Source organism: Thalassophryne amazonica, chromosome 10, assembly GCF_902500255.1.
Source record: "Thalassophryne amazonica chromosome 10, fThaAma1.1, whole genome shotgun sequence".
NCBI lineage: Eukaryota > Metazoa > Chordata > Actinopteri > Batrachoidiformes > Batrachoididae > Thalassophryne > Thalassophryne amazonica.
This window is the reverse complement of record NC_047112.1, coordinates 61,107,139-61,125,379: the sequence shown is the minus strand read 5'-3', so window position 1 is coordinate 61,125,379 and position 18,241 is coordinate 61,107,139. Positions and strand designations below refer to the sequence as shown.

The 18,241-nt window shown below is 43.2% G+C and overlaps 1 protein-coding gene across 1 annotated transcript in view; it reads right to left on the bottom strand.

The window, feature by feature from the left end:
* Positions 1–18,241, bottom strand: part of LOC117518848 (cAMP-specific 3',5'-cyclic phosphodiesterase 4D-like) — a 166,908-nt gene that overhangs the window by 7,813 nt on the left and 140,854 nt on the right. The window contains exon 12 of the mRNA XM_034180090.1: positions 6,102–6,256. Coding sequence (XP_034035981.1) covers positions 6,102–6,256 — 155 coding nt within the window. The remainder of the gene's footprint in view (positions 1–6,101; positions 6,257–18,241) is intronic.

The window sequence follows — 18,241 nt, the reverse complement described above, 5'->3', positions numbered from 1 at the left end:
ATCTAAACAGTATCATAAAAAACACAGATTGAAAGCTTACCAGCTAACGACTGGACCATCTGTTAGCAAGTTCTTCATGGAGGTGAAGCAAACAGGTTTGACTACGAGCCCAAATCCGTCAGCAGCTTTCATATTCGGGCGATACTGGAAGTTTGCATGTTTATATAAATAATAGCCATATAATAAACAAATTATTAACCTCGCTATAGGATGATACAGCTTCATGATGCTACAGCTTCATGATGAAGTGGTACAGAGGAAGATTTTCTTAAAAAGAAGACCTGAAAGTTTAGATACAATTTGCCAGAAGGTATATCTGAGATGCAAGCCTACATTTGATGTGTAGGTGAAAGAAAATCCTCCCCTTTAACTCTTCACCATGAAGCTGTATAACTGGTGATACAAAATGCAAAACATGCACTGTGCACAATTTCTCCAATCACAGCCACAGAAGCTTGTAACTTCTTCCGGGTTGTCTGGGTGTCTTGGTGGCTTTCCTCACTCTTCTCTTTCTTGCACAGTCATTCAGTTTTTGAGAACTGTCTACTCCATGCAGATTTACCATAGAGTGCCATATTGTTGTATTTTTTCATAACTGATGTAAATAAAGTCCAAGACATATTCAGTGACTTGGAAATGTTCATGTATCCTTCCCCTGACTTGTCTGAAGAAAACTGGCAATAAAACTGGCAATAAAACTGATTATTTACAGGTATTATACCAAAGAGGCCCATTACTCATGCAACTCGTTAATCTTGGCTTTTATATATTTAATTAATTTATACCAAGTTGTAGGGATTTGCTTTGAATTTGAATTTAAAGAGGATATTTTTAGACTTTTTTATATTGAGAAGCCTAATTTATTTTTCTTATTTGAAATGGCAGAAATAAATTAAATGTATGAAATACCAAGGGGCCAAATACGTCTGCAAGGCAGTGTAAAGTTGGCAGTCCTTAAAAGGTCTTGGTGAAACCCACTCATGATTAAACCTGAACTCAATGGAGATATGCCTACGAGGTCTATTAGAAAAGAAACCGACAGTTTTATAAAAAAAAAAAAAAAACTATATGGATTTGAATCACGTGCGATTACACCAGACATGCTTGAACCCTCGTGCGCATGCGTGAGTTTTTTCACGCGTGTCGGTGACGTCATTCGCCTGTGGGCAGGCTTTGAGTGAGCACTGGTCCAGCCCTCTCGGCTGAAATCCTTTGTCTGAGAAGCTGCTGGAGACGGTGCGCGTTGCTTTATCAAAATTTTTTCAGGACCTGTGAGGGATATCCGAGTGGACACTATTCGAGAAATTCTGCCGGTTTTCGGTGAAAAGTTTAACGGCTGATGAGAGGTTGTGGAGTTTCTTTCGCTTTTTGGACAGCTCACAAAGCGGATCGGCGCGGCGCGGTCGGAGGTGGCATCCGTCTGGCTGTTTCGAGCTGAAAACATCCTAATTTAAGGTTCTGTTCACCCAGGACATCGTCAGAGAACAGAGAAGTTTCAGAATAAGTCGGCATGAGGAGTTTATGCGGACATTCCACTGTTAAAGGAGATTTTGTAATGAAAGAACGTGCGGGCAAATTCACAGAGTTGGTTCCGTGACGACGACGCAAATCCGTCTGCACCGCGACAGGAAAAACACCTCCGTGTTGAAAACCATTTGTAAAATTCAGGCGGCTTTTGATGGCTTTCAACAAGTGAGTATCTGAAAAATTGTTTAACAGCTGGGCATGTTCCAACTTGTCCGTTAAGGTTTCCAATGGAGGTGTTTTTCCTGTCGCGACCCCCCGCGGTTGGGTCCGGCCCGACATGCGAATCTGCCCGCACGTTCTTTCATTACAAAATCTCCTTTAACAGTGGAATGTCCGCATAAACTCCTCATGCCGACCTCTTCTGAAACTTCTCTGTTCTCTGATGACGACCTGGGTGAACAGAGCCTGAAATGTGGAAGTTTTCAGCTTGAAACAGCGAGACGACGCCGCCTCGGCGTGCAGATCGCCGTCAGGCGCTGTGGGCCGTCGTTAAAGCGACACTTACACACCAAAATCTCTCATCAGCCGTTAAAATTTTCACCGAAAACCAGCTGAATTTATCGAATGGTGTCCACTCAGTTGTGCCTTACAGTTTTTGAAAACATTTTTATCAAACAAAGCAGCAGTCTCTGAGTCATTCCTAAACAATGAAAAAAACGATGAGAGGGTGGGCCACTCCTCACTCAAAGACTGCCCACAGGCGAATGACGTAACCGACAGGCGTGAAAAAACTCTCGCATGCCCACGAGGGTTCAAGCATGTCTGATGTAATCACACGTGATTCAAATCCATATGGTTTTTGAAAAAAATAATCAGGTCGGATACTTTTCTAACAGACCTCGTATTTGGGACTTCCAGCTCAAATCTGGTGAGAACTGCATAAATGTTGCTCAAGTTATCATGTACACAAAACTGTAACTCACACATGCACAGTGCAATTCTGTATCTCTCTTCTGACCTGAAAGCCAGGAGGGCATAAAAACAAATTTTCCTCTTCATAATGAGCCAACCAATAATTTAACAGAATCAGGTTCAGGACACTACATTTTTACTGAACCAAATTTTGTGAAATTTGGTTCAGTAGTTTTTGAATTATCTTGATACCAAACCAAAATATGTGACCATAAACAACCTCCTTGATGGAGGTAATTAAAAAATACTCTTCATAAGCTACTAACAATTAGAAAATGAATCACACATAGGAATTTTTGATACAAAGTGTTGTTTCCTGTAATGAGCAGGGCATGCATACAATTAAGTTAGTCAGTAAGTGGGTCCAAAAAGCTTCTACTTGTAAATCTGTAAAAAATACTGCATAGTCACCTCTAAAACTTTTGTGTCATATAAAATAAAACAGAAACAGGCCTTTATGTTGCTGTGATGCTTTGTTGCTAACTGCAGGGTTATGGTGAACACTGGAGGGCACGGCTGCTTGTTTCTTTATTTGAAATATTTCTCATTTGTTTTGACTTTCCAAAATATGTAATTGCAAACACATGTTGCCACGAATTAAGACATCCGCTTAGCAACCTTTTGATCACAAGCTGTTGTTCGAAAAGTACACTGAACTGCAAGGAAGGTGCAACAGACAAACCAGCAGCAACATACAGCAGTGTTCAGAATAATAGTAGTGCTATGTGACTAAAAAGATTAATCCAGGTTTTGAGTATATTTCTTATTGTTACATGGGAAACAAGGTACCAGTAGATTCAGTAGATTCTCACAACTCCAACAAGACCAAGCATTCATGATATGCACACTCTTAAGGCTATGAAATTGGGCTATTAGTAAAAACAGTAGAAAAGGGGGTGTTCACAATAATAGTAGCATCTGCTGTTGACGCTACAAACTCAAAACTATTATGTTCAAACTGCTTTTTTAGCAATCCTGTGAATCACTAAACTAGTATTTAGTTGTATAACCACAGTTTTTCATGATTTCTTCACATCTGCGAGGCATTAATTTTGTTGGTTTGGAACCAAGATTTTGCTTGTTTACTAGTGTGCTTGGGGTCATTGTCTTGTTGAAACACCCATTTCAAGGGCATGTCCTCTTCAGCATAAGGCAACATGACCTCTTCAAGTATTCTGACATATCCAAACTGATCCATGATACCTGGTATGCGATATATAGGCCCAACACCATAGTAGGAGAAACATGCCCATATCATGATGCTTGCACCACCATGCTTCACTGTCTTCACTGTGAACTGTGGCTTGAATTCAGAGTTTGGGGGTCGTCTCACAAACTGTCTGCAGCCCTTGGACCCAAAAAGAATAATTTTACTCTCATCAGTCCACAAAATATTCCCCCATTTTTCTTTAGGCCAGTTGATGTGTTCTTTGTCAAATTGTAACCTCTTCTGCACCTCTTTTATTTAACAGAGGGACTTTGCGGGGGATTCTTGCAAATAAATTTTATTTAGTAAGTTCTATGTTGGTACATAATACAGGGCTGTGAAAACTGCGGATCCGAGGAATTCCACAGATTTCATCATGGGGTGGGGGGTTGGTGTTAGTGTTGTACTCTGTAATCTGAGTTTTTAAAATGCCTATTGCAAAGCGTGCTTTTTAAGACATCATGCAAGTTTTATAAGTCCGCGGACACTGATCTGTATAACAGATACAAATCAGCGTCCTTGGATATGAGGAAGTTGGCGGAGAAAAATGACTCTTTCAAAGTGTGGCTGTTGCAACAGTTGTTGTAAAGCGCGACTAGTTGGTTGCTACAGCGATGCTGTGCGGCTGCTCCAAGCTAAACGTAGCATGTGGACATCGCATACTTTAAGAGCCATCAAGTTTTTAAAAGAAGAATTTTGTGGCATGTCTGTGTCACCAAGCGACATTGGAGAGAGTGAAGATGGTGAGAAACATGGTTTGAAAAAGTTTAACAAGGACAAGAATCTGTAGAATTGGCGCTGCGTTGAAGTTAAAGTTTGTCATCATGGACACAGAAAAGAAATGGGAAAGCTCACTGTATCCTGTACCCTCAAGAAACACAGTAAGAATTGTTTTAACTCTGGAAAATACAGTAGTGTTCAGAATAATAGTAGTGCTCAGAATAATAGTAGTGCTATGTGACTAAAAAGATTAATCCAGGTTTTGAGTATATTTCTTATTGTTACATGGGAAACAAGGTACCAGTAGATTCAGTAGATTCTCACAAATCCAACAAGACCAAGCATTCATGATATGCACACTCTTAAGGCTATGAAACTTGGCTATTAGTAAAAAAAAAGTAGAAAAGGGGGTGTTCACAATAACAGTAATGTGGCATTCAGTCAGTGAGTTTGTCAATTTTGTGTAACAAACAGATGTGAATCAGGTGTCCCCTATTTAAGGATGAAGCCAGCACCTGTTGAACATGCTTTTCTCTTTGAAAGCCTGAGGAAAATGGGACATTCAAGACATTGTACAGAAGAACAGCGTAGTTTGATTAAAAAGTTGATTGGAGAGGGGAAAACGTATACACAGGTGCAAAAAATTATAGGCTGTTCATCTACAATGATCTCCAATGCTTTAAAATGGAAAAAAAAAAAACAGACACGTGGAAGAAAACGGAAAACAACCATCAAAATGGATAGAAGAATAACCAGAATGCCAAAGGCTCACCCATTGATCAGCTCCAGGATGATCAATGACAGTCTGGAGTTACCTGTAAGTGCTGTGACAGTTAGAAGACACCTGTGTGAAGCTAATTTATTTGCAAGAATCCCCGCAAAGTCCCTCTGTTAAATAAAAGACATGTGCAGAAGAGGTTACAATTTGCCAAAGAACACATCAACTGGCCTAAAGAGAAATGGAGGAATATTTTGTGGACTGATGAGAGTAAAATTGTTCTTTTTGGGTCCAAGGAACCGCAGACAGTTTGTGAGACGACCCCCAAATTCTGAATTCAAGCCACAGTTCACAGTGAAGACAGTGAAGCATGGTGGTGCAAGCATCATGATATGGGCATGTTTCTCCTACTATGGTGTTGGGCCTATATATCGCATACCAGGTGTCATGGATCAGTTTGGATATGTCAAAATAGTTGAAGAGGTCATGTTGCCTTATGCTGAAGAGGACATGCCCTTGAAATGGGTGTTTCAACAAGACAATGACCCCAAGGACACTAGTAAATGAGCAAAATCTTGGTTCCAAACCAACAAAATGAATGCCTCGCAGATGTGAAGAAATCATAAAAAACTGTGGTTATACAACTAAATACTAGTTTAGTGATTCACAGGATTGCTAAAAAAAAAAAAGGAGTTTGAACATAATAGTTTTGAGTTTGTAGCGTCAACAGCAGATGCTACTATTATTGTGAACACCCCCTTTTCTACTTTTTTTTTAACTAATAGCCCAATTTCATAGCCTTAAGAGTGTGCATATCATGAATGCTTGGTCTTGTTGGATTTGTGAGAATCTACTGAATCTACTGGTACCTTGTTTCCCATGTAACAATAAGAAATATACTCAAAACCTGGATTAATCTTTTTAGTCACATAGCACTACTATTATTCTGAACACTACTGTAGGTGCATTACAACACATGATGTCACATATATAGTACATGAACCACAGCAGTCTCACCATGTCAATGACCATTTTGCGTAGGGAGTCTTTCTGTTTCTTGCTGAGGTTCTCAAAGATGTCACAGTTCTCCTCTTGGAGCAGTTTGAAGCCCACAGCCAAGTGGTGGTTCTCCAGCACTGAGGCATCATTGTACATCAGTGCCAACTCTGAACCTGCACAGAGAAAAGCTCTTAAGACAACACTGGAGAGTGCAAATGCACTCATTTCACATAATTATTCATTTGTAGCTGGCATGGCCATGATAACAGCTCTCTACACTAGGTTATGGTAGCAGCTGGTGGTCTGCCCTATATTCAGAAGGACTTTTTTCACAAGTCCATGATTATGGATAAGGTTGGTGTTTTATTTTGAATTATATTTTAAATAAAGCTCAAATTAAATTTTACTTATTACTTTTACTATTCGGAGGCTTTTCAACTAAAACCCCACAGATTTTCTAACTAATGGGACTTTTGAAAAAAAGGGTGTTACCGTCACCAGCAGCTGTCATATTAGGTCACTATTCTCAAGGTCAGTCATCCGGGCATTTAACCTTGATGGGTGGGATTTGTCAGTGAAAACATTGCTAAATTCGATGCAAATACATGTACTTTGGTCACTTTTCAAAGGGGTCAGACTTGTCAATAAAGTCAAATTAATGTACAATGGCTCATTTCAGGTCATCTTGGTGTATAAATCTCATTGTTCCAGGCAAGAGCTGCCAGCTGGTCATTAGAAGCAAGTTAGAGACAATAGAAACTGACTGATTTCAATAAAACAGTATACAGCCTGAGCGTGTTTTCACCGAGCGTCCAGTCACGGAAACATGAATTCTTACCTTCAGATTAGCCACTTTGCTGAAGTGATGTAGTGCCGACCTCGAGAATATGCTACATTATTAATTTTATAAAAGGCTGCCCAACTAAAGTATTGAAACAGCTACAGATTAGAGTCAGCGGTTAGACAATATTAACTGTTAATTTATTATTGAAGAGTGGGTGTGCTAGCTAGCTAGAGTTGCCTTATTCACTGTGACGGTTGTCCATGCTAGCTTAGTTAGTTAGCATGGAGTTGGCTTGTAAACAAGCCTGTCAAACTTTTAGGGCAGAATGGATGTATTCTACTCATCTCTGTTCAATGGGTAGGTGCTACACAGATTTTATTGATTAGTTTGACGTTGCGTATACAACTGTAACGTCAAACTATGTAACATTATGTAAGTATGTGACATTATAATGTTACATACTTGTGATCAATTAGCCACAAACTGACAAAAAAAAACAAAACAAAACAGCTACCTCAAAGAAAATTGCAGCACTTAAAATAATAAAATTAGTGTGGTCAGTCACTCTTGTGTAATGTGCATTAATTAGCTTAAAAACTAGTGTATCCTGGACTTCCAGTGGAGCGAATGGAGTAGATAGACATGTCGGGAACCTCTCTCCCGCTTTAAGCTTGAACATCCCAAAATCGAACTTTTTTTTAATCCTTTAACTGGGAAAGATTGTTACTAGGGATTATATTCATTAGAAAACAAAGCCAAAATGCCTAAATCTCAACCAGGAAAGAACGCTTCGTCTGCTAAAGCTAGCTCCCTCTCAGACCACGCTAAAGCTAGCAACAACGCCATGCCAGACGCGGACTCTGAGATACTGAGAGCAATAAAAGAGCTGAGAGAGGAACTTCAAGGCGGCACTGCGCTTAACCTGGACAAACTAAGTCAAGAAATACATGAAAAGCTGGACAGATTTGGGAACGACTTTAACGGAAAGCTGGACAGTGCCGTGAGCGAAGTCAAAAGCCTGGCGCGCAGAATGGATGAAGCAGAATCACGAACAATGCAAGTGGAGAGCTGGGCAGAAGAAGCCACCAAACTGCTGTGCACGTCTGGAGCAGCAGAGAAAACTTCAGCTTAAAGCTACTGATATTGAATCAAGGTCACGCAGGAATAATGTCCGTATTTTTAACTTGCCAGAGGGCATCGAGGAAAATAAGCCCACCCCGCAGTTTATTGAGAGCTTTCTCAAAGAACACCTGCAAATACCTCGTGACCTGAGAATCCAGCGCGCCCACTGCTCCCTGGCGAGCAAACCACCGCCCGGCGCCCCTCCAAGAGCTGTCACTGTCAATTTCCTGGAATATTCAACGAAGGAGCTGGTCTTGAGAGAAGCATGGAAAAAGAAAAAAGTTCAGGTGGGCTCCAATTCTATTTACTTTGATCACGACTACCCTCCAGAGATCGTGGCCAAGCGCAAGGAATACAGCGTGATCAAGAAAATACTCAAAGAAAAAGGAGTGCGCTTCCAAACCCCGTTCACCAATATGAGGATACACTGGGAGTCGGGCGCGCGTACTTACAGCAGCACGTCTACGAGGAGCTGCGGCGCCGTGGCTTTGATGTGGAGGTGCCTGTCCCGGAGGACAACGTGATCAGCGCGGTGACCCGGCTCCGGGAGCTTCAGGGGTGGCAGCAAATGGAAAGCTGCAGATTTGCTGTGACACGAAGAGCTAAGACCAAACTGCGGAGCTTCCAGAGAGAAACAGACGAGTAGGATGACGCGGAGCGTCCTCTTGATTAAAGGGCAGCGAATCATCGGCTTTGTTTTCTTTTTTCAGCTAAACCACAAACGTGGGAGAGAAGGCAACCCTTACTACTTATTTTTAGTTGGACACATAGGATAGAAGTGTTTACTCAAATAGACACATCAACTATCCTTTTTGGGCCCTCTCTATCTGAGAGGTTTTCCCCTGGACCCCCCAACAGGGTCAGAACAGAGGAGGTGACTCTTCTTTTGGAAGTCAAGTTTCTGTTATGTTTTTTTCTAGTTCCATATTGTGTTATTGTTCTTTTGTTTCTTGGGGTCACTGTTTTAAATGTGCATTACAAAGTTTTACAGTTTCTGAATGTTAAATGACATAAAAATAGCATTTTTGAATGTAAACGGTCTAAGTGGTCCAGTAAAACGGAAAAGGATTCTCACAAAAATTAAAAAAGACAGAATACAGGTTGCTTTCTTACAGGAAACGCACATGTCGATGACTGAGCATGAAAAATTTAAAGGCTTTGGGTATACCAATGCATTTTATAGTTCTTGTAAAAAATACTAAACAAAGGGGGGTGATATCTCTTATCTCTAATTCTGTAAATTTTGAAGCTGACACTAAAGTTGCAGACAAGGAGGGCAGGTATATAATAGTAAAGGAGAGGGTGGATAATGTGGTGGTCACATTTGCTAACGTCTATGTCCCACCTGAAAGTGACAGAAAATTTCTCAAATCGCTCTTTAATATAATTATCACCAACAGTGATGGAATACTGATCTGTGGTGGAGATTGGAATACAATTCAAAAATTTTCTCTAGACACAACAAGTTATAAAAGACAGAAAACATATAGATCCAAAGATCTGAGGGCCTTAATTAAACAATCCGGGCTATGCGACATCTGGAGAGACCTGAATCCTAAAGAAAAGGTTTTTACTCATTACTCCCACACACATAAAGTGCACTCAAGACTTGATTTCTTTTTGTTAAATAATGTTGATATCCACAGAGTTAAGGAGTGCTCAATTGGCACATCTGATATATCAGACCACCACATTGTCTACCTGTCAATGCAACTGTCTAACATACCAAAGGTTACTCTGTGGAGATTAAATATTGGGATACTCAATAAAGATGCCATAGTAAAAGAAATAAAAAAGGAAATAGCAGAATGTATAGAGGTTAATGACAATGGTCAAGTGAGCCCAACTATGGTGTGGGATACAGTTAAAGCAGTGTTGAGGGGGAAACTCATTTCGAGGACATCCTATTTACAGAAGGTGAGAAGAGAAACATACGACAATTGGGAAAAAAAAATTTTAGAAATCTCGAACTCGAATTAATACACAATACTGACAAAAAATTGTTAGATAAAATAAAACACACTAAACACCAAATAAATGATTTAGTCCAGGAAGAAGTAGAAAAACGGTTAAGATTCTGTAAACAAACCTATTATGAATCAGGCCCCAAAGCAACAAAAATATTAGCGAGACGTCTTCGAACACAAGAACAAAAACATGTAGTCCTTGGAATCAGGGACCCCTCCTCAGGTAAATTGACTCATGACATAAAGCAAATCCATACTATCTTTGAAAAATATTATGAAAAATTGTACTCAAGCCCTACTTATCTCAACTAGATTTGCCTTCACTAGGAATAATGCAAAATGAAGTCCTAACTGCCCCCATTACTGGAAAAGAATTAAATATTGCAACTGGTCATCTTAAAAACTCTAAAATGCCTCGCAGTGATGGACACCCTAATGAGTGGTATAAATTATTTAAACAAGACCTTGCACCTTTATTGATAAAATCATTTAATTGGACATTAGACAGAGCTGAAATACCCCCATCCTGGAGAGAGGCAATCATATCTGTCATACCCAAAGAAGGCAAAAACAAAGAATGTATGTATGAATGTAGACTACAAATTGTTTACCCATATTATGTCCGAAAGACTAGAGAACTATTTACTGGAGGTGATACATGAAGACCAGACAGGATCATAAAAGGCCGACAAACACATGATAGCATAAGACGAACACTGCATATTATTGAGGAAGCAAAGAAACAGAAACTGAACATGGCCTTAGTAAGCCTAGACGCGGAGAAGGCCTTCGATCGGGTCAGCTGGCCATTTTTATACAAAGTACTGGAACGACTTGGATTTAACAGTAAATTTATCACTTGTACCCAGACGCTTTATAACAATCCAGTAGCTAGAATCAAAATTAATGGCCATCTGACATCTAGTTTTCAATTGTATAGGCGAAATCGTCAGGGTTGTGTTGTGTGGGCTGCTGAAGAGGAGGTACTTCTGGCCCACCACCAGAGGGCGCCCTGCCTGAAGTGCGGGCTTCAGGCACGAGAGGGCGCCGGAGCAACCGGGAGTGACAGCTGTCACTCATCAACAACGCCAGCTGTCACTCATCATCACCACATCTCCATAAAAGCCGGGCAGCAACTCCACCTCGCTGCCGAGATATCGTCGTACCCTTGAGGTAAAACTCTCAGCCGTTATTGTGCCGAACGCACGTAATCTGTTCTCCAGATCCGGTGGCAGTGGAAATCATGTGGTATCCGGCTCTTCTCTGGACGGTGGTCTCCTATCCTCGAGCCTGCCCACACGTCACCTTCGTATATTTGACTGTAATCCAAACTCTGCTCTGCCTCCCATTCTACTCTTACAAACCCTAGGAACTACAAGTAAGCCTGCAGTCTGAGAGCGAAGCACTCTATTGGGGTGATATGGTACTATGAGGTCCCTAAGATAAGATGGGACCTGATTATTCAAAACCTTATAAGTAAGAAGAAGAATTTTAAATTCTATTCTAGAATTAACAGGAAGCCAATGAAGAGAGGCCAATATGGGTGAGATATGCTCTCTCCTTCTAGTCCCTGTCAGTACTCTAGCTGCAGCATTTTGAATAAACTGAAGGCTTTTCAGGGAACTTTTAGGACAACCTAATAATAATGAATTACAATAGTCCAGCCTAGAGGAAATAAATGCATGAATTAGTTTTTCAGCATCACTCTGAGACAAGACCTTTCTAATTTTAGAGATATTGCGCAAATGCAAAACAGCAGTCCTACATATTTGTTTAATATGCGCACTGAATGAAATATCCTGATCAAAAATGACTCCAAGATTTCTCACAGTATTATTAGAGGTCAGGGTAATGCCATCCAGAGTAAGGATCTGGTTAGACACCATGTTTCTAAGATTTGTGTGGCCAAGTACAATAACTTCAGTTTTATCTGAGTTTAAAAGCAGGAAATTAGAGGTCATCCATGTCTTTATGTCTGTAAGACAATCCTGCAGTTTAGCTAATTGGTGTGTGTCCTCTGGCTTCATGGATAGATAAAGCTGGGTAACATCTGCGTAACAATGAAAATTTAAGCAATGCCGTCTAATAATACTGCCTAAGGGAAACATGTATAAAGTGAATAAAATTGGTCCTAGCACAGAACCTTGTGGAACTCCATAATTAACCTTAGTCTGTGAAGAAGATTCCCCATTTACATAAACACTAATGCTGTTTCTGTACTATGATGAATTCTAAAACCTGACTGAAACTCTTCAAATAGACCATTCCTCTGCAGATGATCAGTTAGCTGTTTTACAACTACCCTTTCAAGAATTTTTGAGAGAAAAGGAAGGTTGGAGATTGGCCTATAATTAGCTAAGATAGCTGGGTCAAGTGATGGCTTTTTAAGTAATGGTTTAATTACTGCCACCTTAAAAGCCTGTGGTACATAGCCATCTAATAAAGATATATTGATCACATTTAAGATCGAAGCATTAATTAATGGTAGGGCTTCCTTGAGCAGCCTGGTAGGAATGGGGTCTAATAGACATGTTGATGGTTTGGAGGAAGTAACTAATGAAAATAACTCAGACAGAACAATCGGAGAGAAAGAGTCTAACCAAATACCGGCATCACTGAAAGCAGCCAAAGATAATGATACGTCTTTGGGACGGTTATGAGTAATTTTTTCTCTAATAGTTAAAATTTTATTAGCAAAGAAAGTCATGAAGTCATTACTAGTTAAAGTTAAAGGAATACTCGGCTCAATAGAGCTCTGACTCTTTGTCAGCCTGGCTACAGTGCTGAAAAGAAACCTGGGGTTGTTCTTATTTTCTTCAATTAGTGATGAGTAGTAAGATGTCCTAGCTTTACGGAGGGCTTTTTATAGAGCAACAGACTCTTTTTCCAGGCTAAGTGAAGATCTTCTAAATTAGTGAGACGCCATTTCCTCTCCAACTTACGGGTTATCTGCTTTAAGCTGCGAGTTTGTGAGTTATACCACGGAGTCAGGCACTTCTGATTTAAGGCTCTCTTTTTCAGAGGAGCTACAGCATCCAAAGTTGTCTTCAATGAGGATGTAAAACTATTGACGAGATACTCTATCTCACTTGCAGAGTTTAGGTAGCTACTCTACCCTGAGTTGGTATATGGCATTAGAGAACATAAAGAAGGAATCATATCCTTAAACCTAGTTACAGCGCTTTCTGAAAGACTTCTAGTGTAATGAAACTTATTCCCCACTGCTGGGTAGTCCATCAGAGTAAATGTAAATGTTATTAAGAAATGATCAGACAGAAGGGAGTTTTCAGGGAATACTGTTAAGTCTTCAATTTCCATACCATAAGTCAGAACAAGATCTAAGATATGATTAAAGTGGTGGGTGGACTCATTTACTTTTTGAGCAAAGCCAATAGAGTCTAATAATAGATTAAATGCAGTGTTGAGGCTGTCATTCTCAGCATCTGTGTGGATGTTAAAGTCACCCACTATAATTATCTTATCTGAGCCAAGCACTAAGTCAGACAAAAGGTCTGAAAATTCACAGAGAAACTCACAGTAACGACCAGGTGGACAATAGATATTAACAAATAAAACTGGTTTTTGGGACTTCCAATTTGGATGGACAAGACTAAGAGTCAAGCTTTCAAATGAATTAAAGCTCTGTCTGGGTTTTTGATTAATTTATAAGCTGGAATGGAAGATTGCTGCTAATCCTCCGCCTCGGCCCGTGCTACGAGCGTTCTGGCAGTTAGTGTGACTCGGGGGTGTTGACTCATTTAAACTAACATATTCATCCTGCTGTAACCAGGTTTCTGTAAGGCAGAATAAATCAATATGTTGATCAATTATTATATCATTTACTAACAGGGACTTACTTACTTACTTAACTGTTTTAGTCTGTGGTGCAGTTGAAGGTGCTATATTATTTTTTATTTTTGAATTTTTATGCTTAAATAGATTTTTACTGGTTATTGGTGGTCTGTGAGCAGGCACCGTCTCTACAGGGATGGGGTAATGAGGGGATGGCAGGGGGAGAGAAGCTGCAGAGAGGTGTGTAAGACTACAACTCTGCTTCCTGGTCCCAACCCTGGATAGTCACGGTTTGGAGGATTTAAGAAAATTGGCCAGATTTCTAGAAATGAGAGCTGCTCCATCCAAAGTGGGATGGATGCCGTCTCTCCTAACAAGACCAGGTTTTCCCCAGAAGCTTTGCCAATTATCTATGAAGCCCACCTCATTTTTTGGACACCACTCAGACAGCCAGCAATTCAAGGAGAACATGCGGCTAAACATGTCACTCCCGGTCCGATTGGGGAGGGGCCCAGAGAAAACTACAGAGTTTGACATTGTTTTTGCAAAGTTACACACCGATTCAATGTTAATTTTAGTGACCTCCGATTGGCGTAACCGGGTGTCATTACTGCCGACGTGAATTACAATCTTACCAAATTTACACTTAGCCTTAGCCAGCAGTTTCAAATTTCCTTCAATGTCACCTGCTCTGGCCCCCGGAAGACAATTGACTATGGTTGCTGGTGTCGCTAACTTCACATTTCTCAAAACAGAGTCGCCAATAACCAGAGTTTGATCCTCGGCGGGTGTGTCGCCGAGTGGGGAAAAACGGTTAGAAATGTGAACGGGTTGGCGGTGTACACGGGGCTTCTGTTTAGGGCTACGCTTCCTCCTCACAGTCACCCAGTCGGTCTGCTTTCCCGGCTGCTCTGGATCTGCCGGAGGGGAACTAACGGCGGCTAAGCTACCTTGGTCCGCACCGACTATAGGGGCCTGGCTAGCTGTAGGATTTTCCAAGGTGCGGAGCCGAGTCTCCAATTCGCCCAGCCTGGCCTCCAAAGCTACAAATAAGCTACACTTATTACAAGTACCATTACTGCTAAAGGAGGCCGAGGAATAACTAAACATTTCACACCCAGAGCAGAAAATTGCGGGAGAGACAGGAGAAGCCGCCATGCTAAACCGGCTAAGAGCTAGTAGCTGCGCTAAGCTAGCGGATTCCTAAAAACACACAAAGTGAATAATGTGTAAATAATTTAGAGGTGATTCAGCAGAGGGAGTGCTTTAGTTAAGGCACGTGAAGATTACACTGTGAAACAAATCGCTATCTAGTTATCTAGATCAATCTAACTGCGCAGATTAAACAGCTAACAGATACAGCAAAACACCGCTGTGCTCCAGAACAGGAAGTGATACAATACCGCAGTGAGAGCCAACCACCAGTAGAGGCAAGCAAGAGCAGTCACTACACTTTCCCAACATGATATCTCGGCCAGCGTCATGGATTCCGAGGCGCGTCAACCATCCGTTGGACAACCAATGGAAGAGCAGGGTGCACAGGCGCCAGCAGGAGGCATGGTAGGTGAGTTGCAGCAGATCCTCACTGCCTTCACTGCTCGGTTGGATTTAATGACCGAGCAGAACGTCATTCTCAATCGCAGGATGGAGGCTCTCACCGCACAGGTGGAAGCGCGCGCACAGGGCGCTGCTGCAGCTCCTTCTCCTGCTGTCCTGGTGCCAAATATAGACATTCCAATGGTCGTTCAACGAACCCTCCCACCATCCCCTGAAGCATACATAAGTCCCCCGGAGCCGTACGGAGGCTGTGTAGAGACGTGCGCAGATTTCTTGATGCAGCGTTCGCTCGTCTTTGCACAGTGTCCCGTAATGTACGCGTCGGATTCTAGCCGGGTGGCTTATGTGGTTAATTTGCTTCGAGGTGAGGCACGCGCCTGGGCTACGGCGCTTTGGGAGCAGAACTCACGGCTCCTAACAACATATACTGGGTTTGTGAGGGAGTTCAGAACAGTCTTTGATCACCCGAATAGAGGCGAGACCGCTTCAACGGTGTTGCTGTCTATGAGACAGGGGCGTCGGAGCGCAGCTGAGTATGCAGTCGACTTCCGCATCGCGGCTGTGAGGTCCGGCTGGAATGCTGCTGCGCTCCGCACCGCCTTTGTAAACGGACTGTCGTTGGTCCTGAAGGAGCACCTGGTGGCTAAGGATGAGCCGCGGGATTTGGACGGGCTTATTGATCTAGTTATAGGATTAGACAATCGGTTAGAGGAACGCCGTCGCGAGCGAGACAAAGGACGTGGCCGGGCACGCGCCGTCCCTCTCCCTTCCGGGTCCGAAAAGGTTACGCCCTCCCCATGCTCCACGGCCTCAGCACTCCGTGTGGTAACAGCTCCCCCTGCTGACGATGCTATGGACACGAGCAGGGCTAAATTAAGAACTTCTAACAGACAGAGGAGACTGGCCCGCGAGGAGTGCTTTATCTGCGGCTCAAGCGAGCATCAGCAGAGAGACTGCCCCAAGCGGTTAAAACACCAACGTCCGCCCTTAGAAACTGGGCTAAGGGTGGGTCAAGAAATTCTCGTGGGACACACGCATTTCTGCACGTCTCCCAGTTACGATCCTGAGTGGGGATCTAACCCTTCGAGCCCCAGCACTGGTGGACACGGGGTCAGAAGGGAATCTGCTGGACAGCAGATGGGCAAGGGAAGTAGGGCTCCCCCTAGTGCCGCTCCCTTCTCCACTGAAGGTGTGGGCACTTGATGGCACCCTTCTCCCTTTAATCACACACAATACACTACCTGTAACTCTGGTAGTGTCTGGAAATCATCGGGAGGAGATTGAGTTTTATGTGACTCCTTCTACCTCCCGCGTGATTTTGGGCTTCCCATGGATGATTAAACACAATCCCCGGATTGATTGGCCATCTGGGGTTGTGGCTCAGTGGAGCGAAACCTGCCACCGGAGGTGTTAGGATCCTCGGTTCCCCCAGTTTGGACTGCTAACGAGGAGGTTAAGTCCCCCCCAATCTGACGGCGGTGCCTGAGGAGTACCACGATCTTGCTGACGTCTTCAGCAAAGCTCTGGCACTCACTCTTCCCCCGCACCGGCCGTACGATTGTGCCATTGATCTGATCCCGGGCGTTGAGTACCTGTCCAGTAGACTGTACAACCTCTCACGTCCGGAGCACGAATCAATGGAAACCTACATCCGGGACTCGTTAGCAGCCGGGCTGATCCGAAACGCCATCACCCCGAAGGGTGCTGGTTTCTTTTTTGTGGGCAAGAAAGACGGCGGACTCCGTCCATGCATTGATTACAGAGGGCTGAACAAGATTACGGTTCGCAATCGATACCCATTGCCCCTGTTAGATTCAGTGTTCACGCCCCTGTATGGAGCCAAACTTTTCACAAAGCTGGATCTTAGGAATGCGTACCACCTGGTTCGGATCCGGAAGGGAGACGAATGGAAGACGGCATTTAACACCCCGTTAGGTCACTTTGAGTACCTGGTCATGCCGTTCGGCCTCACTAACGCCCCCGCGACGTTCCAAGCCTTGGTAAATGACGTCTTGCGGGACTTCCTGCACCGATTCATCTTCATATATCTGGACGATATACTCATCTTTTCCCCGGATCCTGAGATCCATGTTCAGCATGTACGTCAGGTCCTGCAGCGGTTGTTGGAGAACCGGCTGTTCGTGAAGGGCGAGAAGTGCGAGTTCCACCGCACTTCTTTGTCCTTCCTGAGGTTTATCATCTCCAACTCCGTCGCCCCTGATTCGGCCAAGGTTGCGGCGGTGAGAGACTGGCCCCAACCGACAAGCCATAGGAAACTGCAACAGTTCCTCGGCTTTGCTAATTTCTACCGGAGGTTCATTAAGGGTTACAGTCAGGTTATTGGTCCCCTGACAGCCCTGACCTCCTCTAAAGTCCCCTTCACCTGGTCGGATCGGTGCGAGGCCGCGTTTAGGGAGTTGAAACGCCGGTTTTCGACTGCACCAGTTCTGGTGCAGCCTGATCCTAGCCGCCAGTTCGTGGTTGAAGTGGACGCATCTGACTCAGGGATAGGAGCTGTGTTGTCCCAGAGCGGAGAGTCCGACAAGGTTCTCCACCCATGTGCCTATTTTTCACGCAGGTTGACCCCAGCTGAACAGAACTATGACGTGGGCAATCGGAACTCCTCGCGGTGAAAGAGGCGCTTGAGGAGTGGAGACATCTGTTGGAGGGAGCTGCGGTACCATTTACGGTTTTTCACGGACCATCGGAATCTGGAGTATATCAGGACCGCCAAGCGGCTGAACCCCAGGCAAGCGCGCTGGTCACTGTTCTCGGGGCGTTTGACTTCCGGATCACTTACCGCCCCGGGACCAAGAACCAGAGATCTGACGCCTTGTACCGGGTTCACGAAGAGGAAGTCAAGACCGAGCTGTCGGATCCACCGGAACCCATCCTACCCGAGTCCACTATCGTGGCCACCCTCACCTGGGACGTGG